This window comes from Ictalurus punctatus, chromosome 2 (genome assembly GCF_001660625.3).
Source record: "Ictalurus punctatus breed USDA103 chromosome 2, Coco_2.0, whole genome shotgun sequence".
Lineage (NCBI taxonomy): Eukaryota > Metazoa > Chordata > Actinopteri > Siluriformes > Ictaluridae > Ictalurus > Ictalurus punctatus.
In genome coordinates this window covers 9,254,491-9,280,036 of record NC_030417.2, presented here as the reverse complement: position 1 = coordinate 9,280,036, position 25,546 = coordinate 9,254,491, and the positions used below count along the sequence as shown (strand labels likewise).

General features: G+C 38.1%; 1 protein-coding gene across 8 annotated transcripts in view; it reads right to left on the bottom strand.

Annotated features, from left to right (window-relative positions):
- The window catches only part of LOC108255837 (caskin-2), a 101,732-nt gene that overhangs the window by 15,129 nt on the left and 61,057 nt on the right, over window positions 1-25,546 (bottom strand). For 7 of the 8 annotated variants that reach the window (XM_017452128.3, XM_017452122.3, XM_017452153.3 and 4 more), the window contains 4 exons: window positions 16,727-16,857; window positions 16,441-16,549; window positions 13,230-13,338; window positions 1,237-1,331 (listed from right to left, as the gene is read on the bottom strand). In XM_017452128.3, coding sequence (XP_017307617.1) covers window positions 1,237-1,331; window positions 13,230-13,338; window positions 16,441-16,549; window positions 16,727-16,857 — 444 coding nt within the window. Of the gene's footprint in view, window positions 1-1,236; window positions 1,332-2,629; window positions 8,074-13,229; window positions 13,339-16,440; window positions 16,550-16,726; window positions 16,858-25,546 lie in introns of those variants that run through there. The other variant, XM_047159552.2, reaches the window with a different exon arrangement.

Below are 25,546 nucleotides of genomic sequence, written 5' to 3'. Positions count from 1 at the left end.
ATGATTACAGTACTTTTCCACCAGACAGTATGATACAGCACAGTACTTATCCAAATTACTACTCTGCTTACTAATCTGAATCCAAAACTACAGTTCCCTCCAAAAGTATAGGAATAGCAAGGCCATAGATTTTTTTTTGTATACACTGAAGAAATTTGTGTTTGAGATCAAAAGATGAAAATGAGATGATAGATCAGAATTACATCTAGATGTGTTACAGTGAGCAATTTCTAAATAAGCTGGGGGTTTCTCTTCACGGTGCTCACAATGTTTGACATCAACTGTCGTTTTTTGCCTTGGCCGACTTGTTTGATGTCTGGTTGTAGGTACACCAGTGGTTTCTTTCTTTTTCAAGACATTGCAAATTGTTTACTGGCTATGCCCAATGTTGGCAGAAATACACATTCAGTGTTATTAAACAATCAATCTAACAGGGTACACCTGGGCAACAAGAAACACTTGTCAGTCACATGTTCCAATATTTTTGATAACTTGAAAAATGGGTGGGATCAAACAAAAGCTGTCTAAAATGTTCCAAGTTGTTTAACACATCTAGATGTAAATATCAGGAAATTAAAACTGAAATTCAAATCCATCGTAGCATATTCACCTTTTGATCTCAAACCCAAAGGTTTTCAGTATATATCAAAAACAAAAAGAATTGGCCTTCCTGTTCCAATACTTATGGAGGGGACTGTATATATATCCCTGTCAACTTCTTGTGTCTTTTCTCCATCACAATGATAACCTTGAAAGCTGCTGTGTTGCCAGTAGAAAAGTGATATAAAAAGCTAGCTAGTTTTTTTTTTAATGACACTTGTCTCTGTCAAACAACGAATTGTAATGATTCTGTGAATTACCAAAATTAACTGTTTGCACTATTTTTTCTTAGCTCCATCTACATGTTTATGTTCAATAAAGGTAACCAAATTCAGAATTAACAGTTAGTTACAAGCTACTTGGCCATTAAAATAATGGCAAAGTTAATAATAATAATAATGGCAAAGTACTGCAGATTTGTTAATGTACTATATCATGCTACACTGTTCCAGTGGTAAAATACTAACACAGACTTGTGTTCGCATGCACACACACATATATGAACAGTGTTGTTTCATTCCTACTACACATTTGTCATCACTTAATAAGATCAGTAGTACAGATGTAAGAATATCAGAGTTACAGGGCAAAATAAACATGAATGCATACACAAAGAGCACTGACAATATTTCGCACCATAATGACATCACCAGCACGAATGTTGAGGGCGGTAGGGTCATGAAGATTCCAATAGTCCTTCAAAGCTCTCACCTGAAGAATTCCTGTGGCATCTGAGAACACAGACACACATACAGACCTCTGTCATCTTAAGTTCGTGTCACGTAATTAGTTATACGTTTTTGGGTGAACCTATTAACCACAAAAATAAATAAATAAATAAATAAATAAATAAATAAATAAAACTACATTCGCCTTTTCAGTTGAGATATTTCTGTATTGTATTATAGCAGCAACAGGGACTGATGCTGATTACAGTGAATGCTTATAGTTACAGGACTGAATACAACATGCAAAAGTGATCTGAAGATAAGACTAAGAGCGGTTTCTTTTATGAAAAATTTAAATAATTCTTAATAATTACCAACATCTAAACAAGGACATTTTTCTTTAGACACCCTTAGAAAAATATTTATTTTGCTGGAATCTGCTTCGTCACTGACTGTAAAAGCACAATTAGTGATGTCTGTTAGTGGTTATAGAGCACTATGTGCTTGTGCAGTAAAAATGGAATGGTCATTTCAATATTTCATCAAATTAATCTATCTGCTATTTATTCATTAAATTATTTTCTATTCAATGACTTTACATTTATTTTGATTATTAATTAAATTTCTCTATATACAGTGTCATTTTGTGAGTTTCTGCCATCTGAGAAACTGACAAATCAGTAAAGCTACAGTCCCCTCAGAAAGTATTGGAGTGGTAAGGCCAATTCTATTTTTTATTTTTATTTTTTGCTATACACTGAAGACATTTTGATTTGACATGAAAAGATGAAAACGAGATGATATCGATTTCATTTCATGATATTTACACATAGATGTGTTGAACAACTTAGAAAATGGCTTTGTCTGTAGCAGACCACCCAATTTTTAGATGAGCAAAAGTACAGGAACATATATACACTTTCATTTACTTAAGACTAAAACGTACTATTTGGTTGCATATTGTACTGGCCTCGGTGAATGTAACTCCTATCCAACTATCCAGTCACCTAAACACTCATCCAAATGATTCTCCAAGAGACCGGGTGTATCTTTAGAGGCTTTACTTGGATTAAAAAGTTTGACACTGCAAATACAAATCACAAATGTGTACTCGGGTAAGTATACATTCTCACAACACTACCTAAGTGCAGGAAAATAACAGCATAAACTACACATAAAACAGATGAGTGTAAGGTGAATATTACAAATAAAATTACAAAGTATTACAAAGTAGCTACAAATAACTAGTATTAGCTAGCTAGCTAGCTATCCGATACAGTTTACATGCTAAATTACAAATGAAAAACATCTTAGAAACGTAAAAAAATAAAATAATACTTCGTTCAGAAACGAATGACAACCTTGCATGACAACCTTCGCCTCCACTTTTCTGACCATTCCGTCCTTGCTGGGGAATGTCTTCATGATGATTCCCATCAGCCAGTCATTCCTCCTCGTACGAATTTCTTTCATCAGGACAATGTCGCCTTCCTTAAGGTTGGGCCTTCTAAGCTACCATTTCCTGTGGCCTTGCAGAATACTCAGGTACTCACTCCGCCATCTATCCCAGAAGGTATTAGCCAGGTGTTGCATCCGTTTCTACTGATTCTTGAACAGCTCTACTTTGACAAAGTCAACCTGTGGGGAAGGTGGTGCACCAATCTTCTGTGTCAGGAACATATATGGGTCAAGAGGAGAAGCAATTCAGGGTCTGACGACACAGGAACTAAAAGTCATGCGTTTACTATACCAGTGACCTCTGCCATAAGCGTAATTAGTACCTCTTGCTTTAGCTGAGGACATCCCACATGAAGGAGCATAGAATCCAAGATGCGCTGCGCAATCCCAATCATCTGTTCCCATGTGCCACCTATATGTGATGAGTTTGGGGGATTGAACACCCAGGTACATCTTCTATCATGGAGAAACTTCTCCACACTTGTCTGGTCAGGGCTTGGAGGATACATCTTCATTTCCTTACAAACACTGTCAAAATTGGTACCGCAGTCTGATCATAACCTCTGATGGAGACGAATCGCTGTAATGCATTTATGAAACTCATTGATTCCACTACTTCAACTTATATAGCCCTGGTGCACATGCAGGTGAAAATTACCATCCACCTTTAGTTTGGCCGCCCCTAGTATGTCTTGAGGTGACTTCCCATGGTCCAAAAACATCAAGTCCCACAAAGGAAAAGTGAGGTTCTGTTTGCAGATGTTCGGCAGGTAGGTCAGCCATTTGTTGCTCTTCTCTCCTCTCTAGCAGTTTCTGGCAAGATACACATCTATGGATAACGCTGCTGATGCACCTCTTGGCTTCAATTATCCACAGTCCTCTAGCTGGGATGACACCTTCTGTGAAATGCCTGCCGTGGTGTTTCACTTCTTTGTGGTGATAGCGTACAAGCAAGGTAGCAACATGATTATGGCTTGGGTTAATGAGAGGGTTTGCTTCAGTCTTTTCCAGACCTGACTGTATTATGCATCCCGTCTTACACATAACAGGCCATCACTGTCGATGATGGAATGAAGTTTCAGGAGTAGACTCTGTGTGGGAAGATAGCGCTGAGTGGCTTTACATTTGAATTCCTTAAGGTACACTTCAGGCTGGACATTTTGAATAATAATGTTCTTAGCCTTTGAAAGCTCAAGCCTTTCTTGCAGGTATGCCAACAAACACAGTTGCTGTCAGGTGATGGATGAGTAAAGCAGTGTGCAATGTGATGAAATCTGGCAACTGTTTGACTTTTTGACTTCAGTTGATCCTCATAAACTTCAGTCACAAGGGCTGTCACCTGAGAGTGGATCTCGGTATCAGACTTGGGGTCGATGAGGTCTAATGGAGTTTCTTCAGAGACTTGTCTTGATGAATCATACAGGTATGCTGGTCCTGTTAGCCATGTGGTGCTGGTGAGCTGGGCTGCAGGAACAGACCATGAGCCATGGTCAGCAGGATTCAGTTCCATGGGAACGTAGCTCCATTGTCCTCGCTGGGTGGACTGTCTGATGCGTTAGATCCTATTACTCATACACATATAAAATCGTCTGGTTTGATTGTGGATATAGCCAAGCACTACCTTGCTGTCAGTGTAAAACCTAATGGCATCTAGTTTCAGATCTATTTCTTTGACAATTAGTTCTGCAATCTCAACAACTAACACCGTGGTGTGGAGCTCCAATCTTGGTCTAGTCAGCTCAGGCTGTGGAGCTAATTTAGCCTTTCTAAGGATGAAACCAACCTCTTGCTTTCCATTTTGATCTGTGACTTTATGGTAAGCTACAACAGCAATAGCTTCCATGGAAGCTTCTGAGAAGACACAGAGCTCTATCTGGTGGGCCTCAGAAGAAGATAGTGATGCAAGCATGTGGAATTTGCAGGTCCCTTAAACCCTGCGGGGAATCGTGCCACTTTCTCCAATTTTCATGTCTGTTCTCAGAGAGTGGAGTGTCCCATTCTCTTACCTCTGAAGAGAGTTGTCGGAGGAGCAATCTTCCTCGTATGGTTACTGGGGCTAAAAACCCGAGAAAGTCGAAGAAGCTATTCACCATTGAAAGCACCTTGGTGTATGAAGGGTTATCGGTCATCTGTAAATGTGTCAAACATGATGTTCCACTGCACTCCAAGGCTCTGCTGAGCAAGCAGGTATAACCACAGAGAGATCCAGGTCTTGGATGTCTTTGGTCCGGTGCACTACAGGGAATGCCTCCATGACTCCTTTTTTTTGGTTTCGTTTCTTGTGGAGCCAGAGATTAGAACCTGTCAGCATCTCTTGTGCTCGTCTTAGAACGTCGATGGCCTCTGCCTCAGAAGAGAAGGATTTAATGTGTCATCAAAATAGAAATCTCTATGAAACATCGCACGTCAGAGACGTATTCTTTTTCTTCATCTTTGCCTGCCCTTCTTAGACCATAGATGGCCACTGCTGGTGATGGACTGTTTCCAAAAACATGCATCCTCATATGGTAGTCCACAACATCGCCACTGAGGTCATTGTTGCGATACCAGAGGAAGCACAAAACATCTCTGTGGTCTTCCTGCACCACAAAACGGTGAAACATTTGCTGACTGTCAGCAGTGATGGTGACTGAATCTTGTCTAAATCTCATGAGTACTTCCAGGAGACTGTTGTTAAGATCCGGCCCAGTACATCATTGAGGGATATGCAGTCAAACTGTGCACTGGAATCTAACACAACACAGATTTGCGCAGGCTTCCGTGGGTGGTACATGCCAAAGGAAAGGAGATAAAGAGGTGCAAGCTCTGCATGCTGGTTATTGAGTATCTTCTGCACTCAATAAAGTGATCTTTCATTTCTGGTGGCTTCTCCAGTGTGTGACAGAGCAATCTGATTCAACTTACAGAATAATTTCTGTTGTTAGGAAGCAATCTCCTTGGTTTGCGAAATGGCAGTGGAGCAACCCAGCTGTTTGTTTAATTTTTGAACAGTGCTTCTTCCATTACCTGGAGAAACATAAAATCCTTCATAGATGGAGCAATCTTGTTGTCATCTTTGGTTTGACAAAAGACTGATTACCCCAGGTTTCTTTCACTCCTGGTCGTAGATGAGCTTCGCGTGGGAGTTTGTGAGAAGCTTTGGTGCTGAACATAGATTCCCTCTGACTTTGTTGCAGTTCTCACATGGGCTAAAAAGATTTGGGCATCCATTCTCCAAGACAAAGATTTTCATAGCGCTCACCTCTGTAGGTCTGTGGCCCCTGCCAAGGCATACATCACCTATGATCACCCAGCCTAAGTCCAGATTCTGGGCATATGGGGCATTATGAGGGCCATTGAACTGTCTTCTGACTTTGTGCACCCTCAGAATGTCCCTTCCCAGTAACAGAAGAATGTCTGCATCTGGGTCCAAAGGTCTCATCGGCTATGGCTTTCAAATGACAATGCTGATAGGCGGCCTCAGGAAAGGGAATCTCTACTCTGTTTTTTGGAACTCGATTGCACTCTATTAGGGTAGGGAATCGGAAGCTGATTTTCCTATCGGCGGACTCTACTGTGTAGCCAATAGCTCTTCTGCCAGCTGTTTCAGCTACCCCAGCACAAATTTTCAGCACACTCTTTCAGGAATTGCTTGCGATCTTCTAGCGACATGCTTCTGAAGCCCCTGCATTTGCTCAATGGGTGAGGTTTTCCGTGGATTGGAAACTGTCTATCAGGATCTTCTTTAGATTTTTCTCCATTGCCTGTGTTCAGAGGCACATGTGGAGAAGACACATCGGTTTTGTGAGTGGACACAGGTGTGTGCGAATTGCTATGACTTCTGGGTAACTGCAGTCTCTTACCAGGGGGAGTAGAGGGTGAGGAGAAGTCAAGGTTGGGGTCATTTTGTGCTTTAGCCTTGCTGTGCATGAAACTTGAGAGGAAGGAGAAGGGTGGAAAGGCGAAGAGATGTTCCTGTTTATAACTTGACCCTTGTGTCCTCCACTTTTCCTGCAGGCTATAAGGCAACTTCTCCACAATGGGATTCATACCTCTGGCTGTGTCCAGATGTGTTAGACTGGGTAGGTACCCATCCTGCTTCGCAGCCTCTAGTTTCAGCAACATGTCTCTGAGCTCGCAAAGCCTCTGCCAGTCTTTAATGGATATCCTAGGGAAGGTTTCTAACTTTGTGCATAGGACTTTCTCAATAGCTTCTGGTGAACTGTAAGACTCCTCTAACCTCTCCCAAATCATCTTCAATCCAGTAGGTGGATATCTTACTGACTGACTTAGTCCTTCGTGCTTGTTCTGCCGACTGCTTTCCAAGCCATTTAATGAGCAAGTCGAGCTCTTCTCCTGCTGTCAGCTCCAAATCTTCAATGGCGCTGAGAAAGGATGACGTCCAAGCTTGGTAGTTCTCTGGTTGATCATCAAATTTGGTAAGACTTGAAGACATGACCTGGCTCCAAGCTAGATATTTGGCAAGCTCAAATGTGGCTGAATTGTCCCTTAAATGACCCTGATCGGTGGCTCTGTATGACAATTGGTCATTAGGGTAGGTAGAGCTACGCTGCAATTCCAACTTCACTCTCCAACTGTGTAGCGTGACATCATTTGCTGGATGCGGTTGCAATGACATAGACCTTCCTAGACTGACAGGTACATGGAAAAATGTGTTTACCTATGAGGTGTTGCTTGGATCCCGGTCTCTCTCCTTAGGTGCCTGATTGCTGGCACTGATATTGGGGTGACGCATCACGTATTCCTGGGTGCGCTGTTGTGCGCTCTGTGATGGAGGTTTGCAGAAGACTTTATCTTCCTCTTATGCCATCTTGAATTCGGCGGCTGCTGCCTCCATCACTGTTGGTTCGACTTGTGCAGCTTCAGCTTCTTTCTCTTGCTGCGATGTTTCCAAAGTTGCTTCGAGGTGAGCCTTCTCTACTTTAATTTTAATCTCTCTTCTAGAATAAGTGGCTCCTGCTTGAGCTGCTGCAGCACTAGCGCATGTCTTAATTACTTCTGTGCTGGTCCTTGACGTAGCTGATGACAGAGATAACTTGGAGGAAACAGAGTTTCCCGTTGTGCTTCCGTTTGGTTGCTTCGTTAGCACCTTCCATCTTAATGGCTAAACTTAACTGGAAGAGTGTGTAGTATTGTCTTTCTGGCATGCTTGTCTGAGGATGATGTTGCAGTCAGAATACAGTGTCTGTTGGATAGCTCTTACTCAGCAGAAATCTTTTCATTGTACTGGCTTCACTGAATGTAACTCCTATCCAACTATCCAGTCAGCTAAACACTCATCCAAATGATTCTCCAGGAGACAACAGGGTGCATCTTTAGAGGCTTTACTTGGATAAACATATGAAACTGCAAATATAAATCACAAATGCGTACTCAGGTAAGTATACATTCTCACAATGCTACCTGAGTGTAGTAAAATAACAGCATGAACTACACATAAAACAGATGAGTGTAAGGTAAGTATTGTAGTAGCTACAAATAAGTAGTATTAAATAGCTTATCCGATGCAGCATACATGCTAAATAGCATCAATAGAAACATCAAACAAAAGCTTAAAATCTAAATCAAAAAATTTTTTATAAGTAATATGTTAATATCAAAGATATTGGTGTAAATAATAATCCTACTTAGAGATATTATCCCCTTAACAACTATGCAGTGAGGATGACAAGATTCTTGCCAATAATTACACAACACTAGCACCATGTATAAACTACGTGTCTAAACATTCAGGTTTCTACTTCCTATTATCTAACATAACACAGGAAGTAGCTTCTCTACTGGAGAATGGAGAATAATGAGAATTACCACTCTCCTCTTCAAGAGGTGAAATGTATGCTCAATTGGATTAAGGTCTGATGATTGACTTGGCCAGTTTAAAACCCCCCCCCCCCCCCAATAAAGTCCTTTGTTTTGTTGGCAGTGTGTTTTGGGTCATTGTCTTGCTGCATGATGAAGTTCCTTCCATTCAGATTGAATGCATTTCTCTGTAAATTGGCAGACAGAATGTTTCTGTAGATTTCTGAATTTATTATTCTGTTATCATCATGAGTTACATCATCAATAAAGATTAGTGAGCCTGTTCCAGAACTATCCATACAAGCCCAAGCCAAGACACTACCTCCACTGTGCTTGACCGGTGAGCTTGTATGTTTTATAATATGAGCAGATCCTTTCTTTATTCACTTTCTTTCTTCGTCTCATCTTTGTATTTTTTTTTTTTTTTTACAAATTTGAATCTGGCCTTCCGATACTGCTGAAGGGTGGTTAACATCTTGTGGTATGGCCTTTATATTTCTTTTATTGATGTTTTCTTCAAATGGAAGATTGTGATACTTTCACCCCTGTCTCTGTTCAGTGGAGGTTCTTGGTGATGGCCTTGACCTGTTGTCACATGGCTCAAGAGTAGACATTCAGAGCTATTAATTGTTAAATCAATTAATCTAACAGGGTACACTTGGGCAAAAAGAAACACCTGGCAGTCAAATGTTCTAATATTTTTGATCACTTGACAAATGGGTTCAAACAAAAGGTGTCATGTTCTAGGTAGTTTAGCACCTCTAGATGTAAATATCAGGAAATGAAAGCTGAAACTCTGATCTATCGTCCTATAATCTAAAACCCAAATGTCTTCAGTATATAGCAAAAAATAAATAAATAAATAAATAAAAAAAAAAGAGAGTGGCTTTGCCATTCTAATACTTTCTGAAGGAACTATGTTTAAATAAATCTACTTATGTCTGTTTCTTTTCTGACCATATAAACGTATACTGGATGATTTTATTGGTTATGCTCCTACACACTTAAACTGAATTCATGTCCCAAACATTCCCACTTCTGAGGACTCTTAAAATTGCTCATTTACCACACTCTGTTTACAGCAATTATAGAGAGGGCTAAAGATGAGACCAAAACTAATACGCATGCACACAAACTCAAATGCACACTTGAGGCATAACACATTCAAAAGTAAACACTGAGTTTGAGTACACATGGAAATTACAGAGAGTGGAGATGGGTCATAGATTGAGGTTTTCTTCACAGAGTTAACCAGGAAGTGCCAGTATACAACACACATGTACAAATCCGACTTGTGTTGTAGAGCATTACAATCATACCTCATGTAGTCTCCATATAAAGACAGTTTTGATGCATATCAGAGCAAAGAAGCCTGGACCAAAAGGCCCAATTATTGTCTTGTTGATTGCTGTGGTATTAATGTGCTATTATTGAATCAAGTTTTTGTATTTAAGGTACTTCAACCTATAAGATATTGTATGGCTTTAAAGGAATTTTTTTAACCATTAAATGCATACATGTTAATAAAAATGTGCCTAAATTTGACCTAAAACATCATCAGATATTCACACAAGTCCTAAAAGTAGACAATGAGAAACCAATAAAAGTTGACACAAAAATATTGTATTATATATAATATAATAATACTAATTATTATTATTATTATTATTATTATTATTATTATTATATATTTATAATATATATTATAAATAAACATGAGACAAAAATATTATACTTGGTCAATTACTTATTATGGAAAATTATCCAATATTACATATCTCTAAGTGGCAAACTTATCTGAACCAGAGTTTCTGCTAAGACCTTTTGGTGCCGGTCAACGTGTCCGGGAATGGTAAAGTTTACAGGACAAATTGGAAAAAAAAAACAGTCATCTCATTTTGGTTTATTTTGCACTGTAACATTTTGGACAAGGCATAGTTTTTGCAACATAATAACAAACCAATCAAGTCAAATGAAATAGTTCATTTATAACATTGTCTTTTCCACACCATTAAAAAAAAGTCAGTGGAATTACCGTCTAATAAACAAACATTCTAAACAAAAAAAGGGCACAGCAAAACGTTAAACTCCAGTTTGCCACATATATTTTCATTTACAAAAATATGCACAACTTAGCTATCATTGCATGGGATTGGCTGGCTACAGTGTCATGCAAAGTACAGTAGCTGTCCTTATCTGCTCATATCATGCTCTGCTCAGATCATGTTCACATAACTTGAAACTCATATAGACATTTACACACCTTGTTTTCCTGACTCATGAGATGATGTTAGTGTTTCAGTTTCAACCCCTTTCACTGGTTAAATAAATAAATAAACAAACAAACAAACAAACAAATAAATAAATAAATAATCTGCGTATATCCATTTTTCCCCCTCACCCTGACTGACTGTGTGAGCCTGCGTTTGGCAGAATTGAGACCTGTCAGCGAATAAGACAAGTTTTTCAACGTATTTTCCTATAAACCCTGTCTGATTGGTTTTGCCTCCATTCACTGAAGATAAAACACAACACTCCATTCATTGAAGATTCAAAATGACAACACTACTGTCTTCTTTTTCTGACATTCAGTTACTAAGTGAAAAGCCGCTCTAAGTGGAGAATTATTTGGGGCTAATGAAAAAATCTTTGTGGCTACAGCCCAAATGCCGAGGCCAGGTTACGCCCCTGGAGCCTCTCTCTGTAGGCATGCTAGAGACGGGAGTGACTCAGGCTTTTGCCAATTTGGCCCACTCGCGATACAACTCAATGTAGTCGTGGATTAAGACACTGCAAGCTGTCAGAAAAGTATTTGCGCATACAGAGGTTATTTACGTGTGCAATTGCAAATGCACTTTGTCTAAAGTATGTCTGCCTCACATTAATATTTTTATCGGACATTGTGTCTGACAATTTTTGATTTTATCGGACATCGGGAATTTTCAACAGTGAAATTTTTTTTTTACCGGCTAACAGAAACTCTGATGTGAACCTTTGCTTTAATTATCTGGTGTGACCCCCTTGTGCAGGAATAACTGCAACTAAACATTTCCAGTAACTGTTGATCAGTTCTGCACATCAGCATGGAGGAATTTTAGCCCATTTTTTAGTACAGAACAGCTTCAACTCTGGGATGTTGGTGGGTTTCCTAACATGAACTACTTGCTTCAATTCCTTCCACAACATTTCTATTGGACTAATGTCAGGACATTGACTTGGCCATTCCAAAACAGTAACTTTATTTTTCTTTAACCATTCTGTGGTAGAATGACTTGTGTGCTTACGGTCATTGTCTTGATGCATGACCCACTTTCTCTTGAGATTCAGTTCACTGACAGAGGTCCTGATATTTTCCTTTAGAATTCGCTGATATAATTCAGAATTCATTGTTCCAACAATGATAGCAAGCTTTCCAGGCCCAGATGCAGCCCAAACAATGATACTGCCACCGCCATATTTCACAGATGGGATAAGGTTCTTGATCTGGATTGCAGTACTTTCCTCTCTCCAAACATAAAGCTTCTCATTTAAAACAAAAATTCTATTTTGGTCTCATCTGTCCACACTAGCAAACTGCAGAAAGGCAGCAATGTTATTTTTGGAGAGAATTGGCTTTCGTGTTGCAACCCTTGCTGTTCAGTGTTCTCCTGATGATGGACTCATGAACATTAACATTAGCCAATGTGAGAGAGACCTTTAGTCGCGTAGAAGTTATCCTGGGTTTGTGTGTGACCTCACAGACTATTACACATTTTGTTCTTTGGAGTGATCTTTGTTGGTCAACCACTCCCGGGGAGGGTAACAATGGTCTTGAATTTCCTTGATTTGTACATAACCTGTCTGACTGTGGATTGGTGGAGTCCAAACTCTTTAGAGATGGTTTTGTAACCTTTTCCAGACTGAGGTCCTCAGAAATCACCTTTGTGCCATGATATATATTCACAAATGTGTTGTGAAGATCAGACTCAGACTGGTAGATATCCGTTCTTTAAATAAAACGGGGTGCTCAGACAAACCTGATCGTCATCCCATTGACTGAAAATCCCCTGACTCTAATCTCATGTTCAAATTAACTGATAAACCTAGGGTTCACATACTTTTGCCAGTCACAGATAGGTAATATTGGATCATTTCCCTCAATACATAAAAGACCAAGTATAATATATTTGTCTCATTTGTTTAATTGTTTTCTCTTTGTTTACCTTTAGGACTCGTGTGAAAATCTGGGCACCACTGTATGTATGTATGTATGTATGTATGTATGTATGTATGAATGTATGTATGTATATTCAAACCCTTCCCATTATAAATTGACCATAAATGTGGAACTTTGAGCAATCTTGTGAATTACATTTTGACTTATGTTCTAAGTCTAATAAACAAGAATGTGCAAAATGTTTGTATATGTACATGTACCGTGTAATGTGCTATAAAGAACTGTTTTTGTTCCAAGGAGTTAGGACCATCCTGAGCTGAGATATTGAGGTTTATATAAACAACTGTATAACCAAAATATCATGTGTGCCATGACACAAAGATGGCTGTCATGGTTAAACCATGTAAAATAAAATAAAAATAAAAATAAAATAACCTGGTGAAATGCATTTTAAAAAATTATGAAAATTAAGAATGGTCAAGCAACCTATTGGACCACCTGAGATGGAATGACCCATATACACACACATACATATGAAACAGACTTACCTCGTAAGAGCTGTTTGATGTCTTTGCTGGCATGAGAAGTTGTAAACTGATTGACAATATCCAGGGCCGTTTGGTTATAAGAGTTACGAATGTTACTGTCAATTCCAGCCTGCAGGCAAAACAGGTTTCATAATTATCTACACAGGTTATTCAATAAATAACTGGGGCAATTGTGTAAACTCAGCTGAATGATGGAATTTTAAGTGATTCTGCAATAACATGCGGTAAACAGTCTAATGTCCACCCGATCAACATTTTCTCTGTTGATGCTGCTCAATTTTGAGCAGGAGAAAAAAAAGCACATTTAATCACGTTATAATTATCATTAGCATTAACATAATTTGGTACTCAACAAGAATGTCTATTACCACCACATGTACCGCTGCTGTAAGGCCACAGCGGTAAATATGAACCAGTTACATGTGAAAGTCATTCAGGCAATTACCACAAGGGGGTACAAAGAGACAGTTTGTAAAATGACTGGAAGTGTGACATGGAGATCAAATAATGGAAAAAAATAAAAAATAATAAATATTTAACATTATTATATTATTTTTGTTATTTTGTCAAATAAAAAAATCAGCAGCGACTGATTTCACGTTATTATTATTTTCAAAGCTTATTAAAACAATGTACTCGAACCAGAATGGAAAAAAAAAAACTTTTTTTTGCTCCATTTTTGCTTGTACTCTGTTAACCATGATTATTTATGTTATTTAAAAGGTTAATTTCACATATTCATTTTATTTTTTTCCCTCGTGTCTTTCAAAATGTAGTCACGTTAGTTCAAGCTAAAGAATAATAAATAATATATAATATATAATATATAATAAATTGGAAAATAAAAAAGCCAAAATGCAGGTCTGGAATGTAATGGCTGAAACGCGAACTCAACAAAAACTATTAAACATAATTTTTTGGTTGTGTGACATCACACTCCACTCCATGTTGCTCAAATTGCTCCAAATCGGAGCCATTCACTTGTGCCAATTTGTGCCATTAAAATGAACCCTGTAACTTGGATCCATAACTGGAGTGGCTCATCGGGAAAATTCCCGGTTTGATCATGTATTTTCAATGGCCTGAATAAAACTGAACCACACACTCTCGCCTGAGCTGAGGATCGAACCCAGATTGCCAGCATTCTGCAACTGTGACATTACCACTGCACTATTCTACCACATCTTTTAAACATCTTAATTTAAATATAACTATAATTTAACTATAGCTCTAATTTATCAGGCACTATAATTTAACTATAGTTATAGTACCCATCAGTGCCAACATCCCCACAAGATTTCATAATTTAATCGGTTTAATACTATTTGAATTGATCACACTCACTTTACATAATTCAATCAAATTAGTTAGATATTTGTTTCAAATAGGTTTAGCAACGAAATCACGATGAGAATTTTTTATATTTTTATGTAAACCATACGCAATATTTTTTCTAAAATCAAACTGACCATATATTCCATTTTTTCCAGTGTAATTAATGTAGGGTATTAGACAACTAGGCTTCCACCCTTAATGCTCCCATGCAGAGTAATCCACCTTTTCTATCGTTTTTATTTTATTGCAAGGACATAATAATACAAGATACAATGATTATAAATAATAATGCACATCTTTCTAAAGTTTAATAAATGAATATATGGGGTAGTAGTACTACATTATACAGGACATGTAGAAGTAAGCACAGAACACAGTCTGGACATTTACTATTAAGCTTGAATTCTATTCTAAACAGCAAATGCATACGTGGCGTAAATTTTGAGTGCTAAATTTGGTTCGGTTAATATGATTTGTTTTTAACTTACAAATTCTGTTTGTATTGTATTCTCCACTGACTGCAACCATCAACTCTAGCCCATTTCACTGTTACTTGTGAAATTAACTGTGAAAATGAAAATCTGTGGTTATAGCGCCACTTAGCGGTCAAGAGCAGCAAATGTATTAGCCCAAGTAAAATAAGGTCATTGAAAAGCAATAGTTAAAAAAACCGAAAAAGAATAAAGAGCCTTTTTGAGCTGTCCATGCCCCACGTCATGATCATGAAGACAGGACCCACAGAACTACCTGGAGTCATTTATGGAGCTCTTATATTGGATTATTGTTGTCCATGCAAACGTACTGAATGATGCAAAGCATAGGAGTAAGTCAACCTCTGAATGGCTAAAAACAAAACAAAACAAAACAAAAAAACACGATTAAAGTTTTGGAGTGGCCTAGTCAAAGTCCTGGCTTAGAACCTTAACGGGCAGTTCATGCTCAAAAACCCTCCAATGTGTCTGAACTAAAACAGTTCTGCAAAAAAGAATGAGCCAAAATTCCACCACAGCGCTTTTCAAAAACGTCTGATTGCAGTTATTGCTGCTAAAGGTGGCACAACCAGATTTTAAGTTTAAGGGGGTAATTAGTTTTTCACATGGGTAATAGGTGTTGGATAAGTTTTTTAAAAAATAACTGTATTGTGTGTTTATTCAGTTTGCCTTTGTTTTATGTTGTATTTCAAAAAATTTTGAAGATCTAAATAATATTTATTATGAGATATGCACAAAAATAGAAGAAATCAGGATGGGGCAAATGATTTTCTACAACACTGTAATATTGGAGACCCAGACCATGACACACCGATTTTAAGAACAACGAATTAGACGTCTCAGCTCCAAGAACTCTAATCACATACATCCAAATACTGTGTGCTTACTTCCTGTGTTATGTGCTCAATTCACAGCTACTCATGTGTAAATATAATTTATAAGTTAGGAATCTCAGGGAAGAGGAGAAAAACCCAGTGAGTCCAGCTGGGAGTAATTCACAAAATTACACAAGTGGCATAGTGTATGTATATTTTTGGATAAAAGATGAATTTCTAGGTAAACTATTGCTCCAACCAAGCTGTTAAACAATGACACTGGACTTTTTTTTTTGATAAAACCATACCACATGCACAACTGTTATAGCTAATAAAAAGTATAGCTAATTTTGTAGTTGATTTGGAGGAAAACTCATCACTATGTGCTCCAAGTTAACTCAGAATATGTTTGCAGTTCACACAGTCATAAAAAACACATCTATTTCACATATGAGAAAAAAACAAACCAGTTGGGCCACTTCTGCCTAATGTGTGATTGTGGCCTCACATAACGCATACAGAAGTCTAACCTTCCAGAAATACGGCTGACTGACAGCATTTAAAACTTACATCCAGCAGCAGCCGTACTACCTCTGTCTTCCCATAGAGAGCAGCTTCATGCAGAGCAGTACCTGCTTTGGTGACTCTGTTGATGTTGATTCCTACTTTCAGCAAAAGCCTAAAGAAGAAAGAGATAGCGTTACTGCACTTTTTTTCTGTTTGTGTTCATCCATGAGATATCAGGCCAATTAACCTGTATTTTTTCCATCTAGACAAACCACACTTAATACCATACTTCTGCCCCCTAATACACAGACAGACAGACAGACATAAGACAGTAAGAGGGTAGGCTGACCGAATTATGTCCTTATGTCCATTGCGAGCTGCGAGGTGGAGAGGAGTGTTGAAGGCAGAATCTGTAGGGTCCCCACTGTCTCCCTCTAATAAAGTTGTAATCATGTTACTGCTTAACAACAGCTGGACAACCTAGAGGTGGTAGCATGGGACAGAGAGAGAGAGAGAGAGAGAGAGAGAGAGAGAGAGAGAGAGAGAGAGAGAGAGAGAGAGATGGGGGGGCATGGTGACAAGAGTGTGGCTCAAGAGAAACGTAATGGCAAGCTTCCAAAGCCTATATAACTATGGCATAGAACAGGTTTCACTGTAGTAAGCTTTTCAGGAATGCAAGGACTCTACATGTGTTTTCAATGGATGAACCAGGGTCAATCATAGCTACAGAGTCAATGTGTCTATCAAAAAAAAACCTTCCTAAAATTAACCGTGTGTCAAAACCTGAATCAGAATAATGTGTCATTTATGGTACTTATTGCATTCTCCTATTTCTAATTATGTATGATTTTTCTAATTAAGTAAAAAAGAATAAATATTACATACAAGTAATTCAACTCCATTGATCAAAAACACACTTTTTATCTGGATACATTTCAAATGGAGTTCTACTGGGCACATAGTGCAATCTGGCCATTTGATTTTAAGTGTTTGTTTTGGGGTATAGAAAACAATAAATGTTTAGACGAGCACTGGTCTCTTGTCATATCACATCAAACCAGTGACTACAATTCCCATCCTGTACTGCGGCCTACAACCATGGCTGCCATGGACTGCAATTCCTAGAACGCACCTTCATTCTAATCACGCACTCCTGCATTTTACACTCACAATCACATCTCACATATAAGAGACTGTTTAAACACGTAGTCTTTGTGAAGTATTACACTCAGTTGCCATAGTCTCTGTTGTGTACCAAGCCTTTATATTCATAGCTTTATGTTTCATGGGTTTGATCTGGTTCTTGGCCTCATTATTTGAGTCTTGTCTTAGTCTAGTTTATCCTGTTTGCTGATTGCCTGACCATTTGCCTGATTTGACCACGCTATTGTTTCATGATTTGGATTTGTCTGCCTATATCTCCTATAATAAAACTCTTATCTGCATTTGCATCCGTCCGCAACTCCATTACGTGACATCTCTAAAAAAAAAATTCTGATTTTGTTTTTCATTTTTACTGAAAAGTCTCCTTATGGAGACTTATATAAATATAATATTATTTAGGATTATATATTATTATTTATTCTTTTAAATTACTTTATATTTTTAATTATTAAAATAATGATAAAAATGACACTGTGATGAATGAAGTACACTTGTCTATGTAATTTATTTCATAGTGTTTCAAGTGTTATGTTTCTAAGAAAGTTGGTGTCTGTAAAGCAAAACAATTTAATGTGCATTAATTTATTGACTGTTAAACAAAATTTAAATGTGGAATTAATAATTTTATATTTAATTAAATGTTTCTTATTAGGTTTTTGAGTGTGGTGTTTGTTTTAGATAGTTATGCAGAGTTCAGAGACGGGGAACCACAATTTTTTTTTGTCCAACTAAAATTAAACATCACACAATTTCTTGTCCAATGTATATGAATGCTGATCAGTTTCTATTTAAATGCTGTTGACAATGGAGCTGAAAACATGCAGTGAAGTCATTTTAAGAAACTTTTTTGATCATTTAAAGAAATGAGGCAAAGCCTTAGTAAACCAGCATTTGCAGCAGGTCATAATAGCAAAAGGATGCTCTACTAAGTACTAAAGATGCTTTCCATGAAGGGATTGAATATTTTTGAAACTGGAGAAGTCATTAAAAGTTGCATTTCCAGTTGAATTTGGGGAAACCACTTGAAGCATTCATTGTGTTGAACTATTTCAATTGCTTTTGTTTGATTTGTTCAATGCAAACAGCTGAAAGTCTGTAAATTTTGACAATAAACCTGATTTGCAATGGGGGTTGAATAATTTTGATTGCAACTGTAGGTAGTTAATGTTAATGCTATTTACAGTATGCACCCTTGACTGTTAAAAATGGCCGACAGTGGCAAATGGTGGAACTGGATTAAACGTGCCTTTCAAAGTAGAGTTGCTGCCATTGAAATGTACTATAATGTTCATGCATAGGTCCACTTATTCATTCCATTCAGGAGCAGTGGCGTATCGTAGCCAGGAATTGATTTCAAGGGGGATGAGGAAATATGCAAAATAGAAGTTAATGTGTAATCTGTACAATTAAATTGACATGATGTGTGATGTATTTGCACATTTTGTGCGGCTGCCATACAGTAGTAGGAGCAGTGATGGCACAAAGTAGCCATATATGTCACGATCTACCAATCTAGTCAAACCATCTTATCATATTAATAATGTTGAAATAACATGCCTTTATGACAGTTCCTCTGAAATTATTTTTTTTTAAAACATGGGAATGTTATGGGAATATGGAAAAATCATATTTTATCTTATAAAACCAGATCTACCCTTCATTTTCTCCCTCTGCAGTAAAACTCCAGTAGTTCACAGTCACCTCTATATCTCTCTGCTCAGAGTGTAGCTAGCTGTATTTCAAACAGAAACAGGAGAAATCCTGATTGGTTAATCCTGTTTCTTACCATAGTTATGAAATAACTGGGCAAAACATGCTCAATAGACCCTCTTACTTAATCAGTTTGCACATTTGTGAATGCTAACAAGTTCGTACATTTTAAATATGCAGAAACTCTTTCTAAATTGGGGCTCTCAGCATATTTGCATGACTAAGCAGTCATGCAAATATGCAGTCAAATATGCCACATTTTCTGTGGGCACAGTTAGAGTTCGTAGAGTAGCATTTTCTGCCACAAATTTAATATATGGTCACTGTAAGTGGGCGCAACCATCAGAGCTTTGTTTCTGTAGAAGTATAACAGAGGGTCAGAATATCTCTGGGAACAAGTCTCAAGAAAGTCCATCTCTGGTCATCAGACCACAAGTGGACAGCCTTAAATACAGGTCTGATATGACCACTCAGAACACTTGTGGAAGTGGTGAGTGATGTGTTTTCATGTGGTATCAAACTACTTTTGAACTGCCCAAACACGTTGTTGTCCCAACATATTTTCAACATCGTTTCTCGTTTATTTTTTCTAATCCTACTTTATTCTGGACATGTTTATGTTTATTTTTTGTTTTATTATGTTAATTGACAACAGCTGCTGAAAAAAAATAAGAGTGCAGAAGATAAGTGAAAAAAGCTCTTCCAGTCCCGTCTGAAACTATTGGAACGGCAAGGCCAATTAATTTATTTTTGACGTAGACTGAAGACATTTTGAGATCAAAAGATGAATATGAGAAGAGAGTTTAGAATTTTATCTTTTATTTCCTGGTATTTATATGTAGATGCGTTAAATGAAATAGAATATGGCAAATTCTGTATCAGACCACCCAATTAGTAGGTGATGCAAAAAAAAATATTGGAACATGTGACTGATATGTGTTTCTTGTTACAGATGTGGCCTTTAAGAATACACATTTTTTCACGTAGTTTCATGAAATTCATCACGTGTGATCATGTGGCACCCTTCAGGCATGCTACTTAGAATTTCAATTCATTTGTTGTGCTTCACACAATAACCACCAGATGGCGCATGGAACAACATACTGTAGCTCAACACACAGTATGCTAAAAAATGGAATGTGTGGTTACGTATGATTTGCATAAAAATATTAATTTTCTCATCAAAATGTGATTTCATTGCTTATGCTAAACTTAATTTAAACACGTTTCTAATTACAAAATTGAATTATGTAAAGTGAGTGTTATCAATTCACATAGTACATGTACTATAACTATATAACTGTTTAACTTAATATGGCTAAAACATGTGTTGTAGAATAGCGCAGTGGTAACGTGGTGGTTGCAGAATGCCAGCAACCAGGGTTTAATCCTCACTAATGTGTGGTTTAAATGAGTTTTCTTTTCTTTTTTTCAGTGCAGAAAGTCGATTCGTCTGTGCATGTGTGAATGTCCTTCCTCAAAGTAGTGTTGAACGAATTCCATTTTCTCCTTTCTTGCCAATGGAAACTTTTGTTCTTTTTTTTTTCATTTAAAGTTTCACTATTAAAAAAACTGGTTTAAAGGTTATGGTCTGATCTACCAAGTGAAGGTAGAGTATTTTCACTGCAGAAACAACGGTGGCTTTGGATCACTGTCATTTTGTAAGAATGTGAGACGCGTGTCATGTTCATGTTTGGGGAGCAATCCAGATTGGGACCGGGACCTTGCAATCTTCAAAGGGATAATGGACTGGTCTTTCTTTGAAGATGCTATTATAAAAGAAACCAATGCTGTCTACATTAGGGAAAACCTCAGAGTACATCATTGCTTTTTCCAGGACAATGACCAAAAACATACTGCTGCAAGCAGAGTCATTGCTGCAGATTGTATAAACTGGCTGAAGACTCCACCAGAATCCCCTGATATTAATCTTATTGAGATGGTGTGGCATACGCTGAAAAACTACATTCAAAAAGAACCAAACCAAGCTACAAAGTATGACTTAATTGCTGCCATAAATAAATTCTGGTTCGAGGAACTTACAGTAATGGCATGCAACAAGTACATAAATAGACAATCGAACATGCATGCCAAACACAAGTCATACAATTACTGTGACACCCACTATATAGGGAATAGTCATTTTGTGAGTGACTTCGGATACAGCATGAAACGTCTGAACAGTAGCTCTACGAGGTCTGTTGCAAAGATGGACACAAAGACAAAAAATGCAACTTATAAAATCATGTAAGTAATAATAAATACATAAGGTCACAGTTGTGAGATGCAGCCTAAACTCTCAATTGCGAGAATTAAAGTTGCAATTGTGGGAAATAAAGCCCCCCAATTCAGTGTGAGTGAAAATGGCAAAACCGGTTAGTCTGCAATTCCACCTCACACCCCGTGAATGGACCGTGAAAAGAGATTGACTTATCCAACTCCTCCAAAACAGACGATTGACTTTGGTCCGTCTTTTAAATCCATGGAACAAACATTACTGCTAAAATCATTGGATCAAAATAATTCTGATACTAATTACTGTATACTCTTTGCAAATTATATTTAATACAAGCTTAGTTGAATTGAAAAGTGATCGGTAATTTATTTGCTTAGGCAATACATGAGCTTCACTGTTTTGAAAAGTGGTGGGGATAAAAATGTGGGGGTGGTTCACTCACCGTTTCTACTTATTACACCACAGCATGCATTGTGCTGTTTCTTTCTTAAGATAGGATTTATGTATAGTAGTCTAATCCAGTGGAGTCCAACCTTTTTTCCTGCGTGTCTGGCCAGTCTGGGTGCAACAGCATGTCCTTTGACAATCCCAAACTTTTTGTATCCGTTCTTGTGGAAATATTTCTTTGACACAGAATCGGCTTGAAGGTCAGCAAGCTCATCTTCACATGTAAGGGTCAATCACCCACGATTCCTTTGATAAGTATTCGTTAACATTGGCAAAATAGGATTGAATTTCCGCCCGGAGCATGTTCATGTGCCGGGTAAACTATGTGCATAAAGACGAAGACACAGTGCCACCAGACTGTTTCGTCAGCAGTGGAAATTTTCGTAGCTCACCTTATGACATTTTTCCAACTCGGTACTCCAGTTCCCACACAAAAGCGTCAAGAGCATCTTTGCACTGCATGATGCTTGATTCAGGACCCCGCATCCGCTTGTCTGTCTGATTGTAGAGAGTGAATGTATCTGCTAGGTATACCCTTTTGATCCAAAGCGCAGTCAGTTAGCTGTTCGCACAGTGGTCGATTGTGATCTTACAAGAATTCCTTTATTCCATAAAATGCACAAGCACTTGTCCACGCGACAACCAGCCTACCTCTGTGTGTAACAGCAGTATTTGATGTGCTTCATCCTCACACAGCTGTGTAAACATTCTCTTGTTGGTAGGGCGTGACTTAATGAAGTTTACAACTTTAACAGTAGTTGCCAGGGTGTTACTAAGGTCTTCCAAAAGTTTTTTACTGGCCAATGTTTGGCGATGTAGCATGCTGTTGAAAATTGCGCACCCTGGGGCTTTTTCCTTCAATTGGCTGTTAAATCCTTGGGTTTTTGCCCATCAATGCTGCGGCCTCATCAATCTCGTAGGGCATATTGTTGGATGAGAGATGAGTCCATAGCTATAAAAAAAAAATCTTGCCCTGTTGTTGTTTTGGCTAGATTGGTAGACATAAGGATGTCTTGTTTCAAGTCATCACCGTCAATATATTGCACATAAACGATGAGCATGCATTCATCTGACACTGTTGTTTCGTCCAACTGGATGGAAAAGGGAACATTCCTAAGTTTCTCATGCAGCTGGTTTTGACAATCTCCAACCAGTTTATCAATTCTGTCTTTCACAGTGTTGTCAGAGAGTGGGACGGTTCTAACTTTATCCACCACTTGTGGGCCACACAGCCTCTCTACAATTTTCAGGCAGGTGGGTTTGATTAGCTGCTCTCCAATATTGTGCAGCTATACAGGTATTGCATGTGATTAAGTGAAGTGTAGGTGTGAGGTTGTGTTGTGCATGTACATCTCTCTTCAGTATGTATGAAAATATATATTTTCCTGGGGCGCTCCAGGGGCACTGTATCATGGCTGACCCTGCGCTCTGACCCCAGCTTCCTGACAGGCTGGGGTATGCGAAGAAAGCAATTTCACTGTGCTCTACTGTATATGTGACCAATTAAGACTTATTACATTACATATGTAAGGCAACTTGTAGAGTAAAGAGTAGAGAGGGGACAAAAAAGAAAAAATTATGTACATATAATATAAGAAACTATGGGGGGGGGGGGGGGGGGGGGGATGAATAAACAAACAAATAAAGCAGGGGAGGCATACCGAGGAGATATGGGGATGGGCCACCATTCAGGGGATATCAGAGTAGGACAGTAGGGCACCCCCAGCCAGGACCCAGCACTCTGATGCATCTTCACGACCGAGATCAGCATGCCTGTGACATGCCTGTGACCACATATTCCATTTTTTTCAGTGTAGGTATCTCAGTGTCTTGATGACATTTATTGTGCTTTTATTTATTTATGCTGCTTGTTGCAAAATTGTTCGGAGAGAGATTCAAAAATCCGCTGGCCAAGCACAAGCAGATCTTGAGCTTCAGTACAAGAAACAGTACAGCTTGGTTGGAAAGAGACTGTATGATGTATATAGTACATGTCCTGGCAGAACTACTGTCTCTACTAGCAAGCCATGTTTGTTCAAATAAAACTTGACTACCCCCTACTGGTTTTGTCATTCCTGTAACCGCAGCATGCGCGTGATACCTGTTCATTTTACGCACATTCTCAATGGTCAAATCTGGACCTAGGAGTATCATGTTAGATTTACTGAAACAATAAATAGCTCTGAACATCTACTCTTGATTTTAGCCTTCAGTTTCACCTGTGAACATATTTGTTTTGCATTTGTTGTTAAAAGGATAACCTAAGAGCTGTCTATGGGGGAAAAAGCAAGCCATTTTGAAGCTGAGAAAAGAAGGAAAATCAATCAGAGGCATTGCACAAACATTGGGCATAGCCAATACAATAATTTGAAAACCACGGGTGGCTCAGTAGAGCAACAGATACCGAATGGGTCAGCAAAGGAAAACCAACAGTCACAAAACCAACAACCTCTACTGGGCAGGGGTGAAGATATCACAATCCACTGTTCAAAGAAGACTCCAAGACCAGGAATATAAGAGGCCATACCACAAGATGCAAACCATTCATCAGCAGAATTTGCAAAGAAATACAGAGATGAGCCACAAATGTTCTGGAACCAAGAGTAGCCTCTAACAAAGTCATTGAAAGGCAGAACTGTGGAGAAAGAAAGTAACTGCTCATGAACCAAAACATGCACGCTCTTCTGTTAAACATGGTGGAGGTCATGTTATAGCTTGGGATTACATGCTGCTTCTGGAACAGGCTCACTAATCTTTATTGATGATGTAGCTCATGATGGTAGCAGCAGAATGAATTCAGAAGTTTACAGGAACATTTTGTCTGCCAACTTACAGAGAATCAAATCCAAATTAATCAAAATGAACTTCATCATGAAGCAAGACAATGATCCATAACACTGCCAACTCAACAATGGACTTTATCAGGGGGAAAAATTTACTTTCATTTACTTCAAGACTTATCTGTTCCTATACTTTTGCTCACCTAAAAATGGGGTTGTATGATACAAAAGGTTCTATGTTTTATGTTGTTTAACAAATCTAGATGTAAATACCAGGAAATAAAAGCTGAAATCCTAAACTCTCGTCTCACATCTTTTGTTGGAGTGTGTGCAAATTAATGAAAACTAGCAGGGTGAAAGCAGACATAAAATGTAATTTTCCCATGATCGCAACATAACAAAATAGTTGTTTTCTCATGATCACAACTTAATTTTTCTATGTACTTGACATAACATGTCATTGTTCTGGAGGCAACAAAAGCTTAAGGCAATCCTGCATGGATGAACAAATTCATTTTTACTTTGATCAGGGACTCACTCAAGATGAAATAACTCTGTCAGTGATTGAGAACTTCCACATTAGTGTCTTACACTTGAGAAGGAGACACCCCTCTCTCTTAATGCAGAGATAAAGTCCATCTCAACAGCAGGCAATTATTAAACTTGTGATGGCGATGATGAAGACACAAACGTGCATGCAAAACCAGTTCCATTAACAAGATTTTCTCATGATTAATTTACGTAGCGAGAAAACAGCTTTTTGTTATGTCGAGATCACAAGAAAATAAAGTCAAGATCACAAGAAACTTTTATGTGGATCAAAAGAAAATTA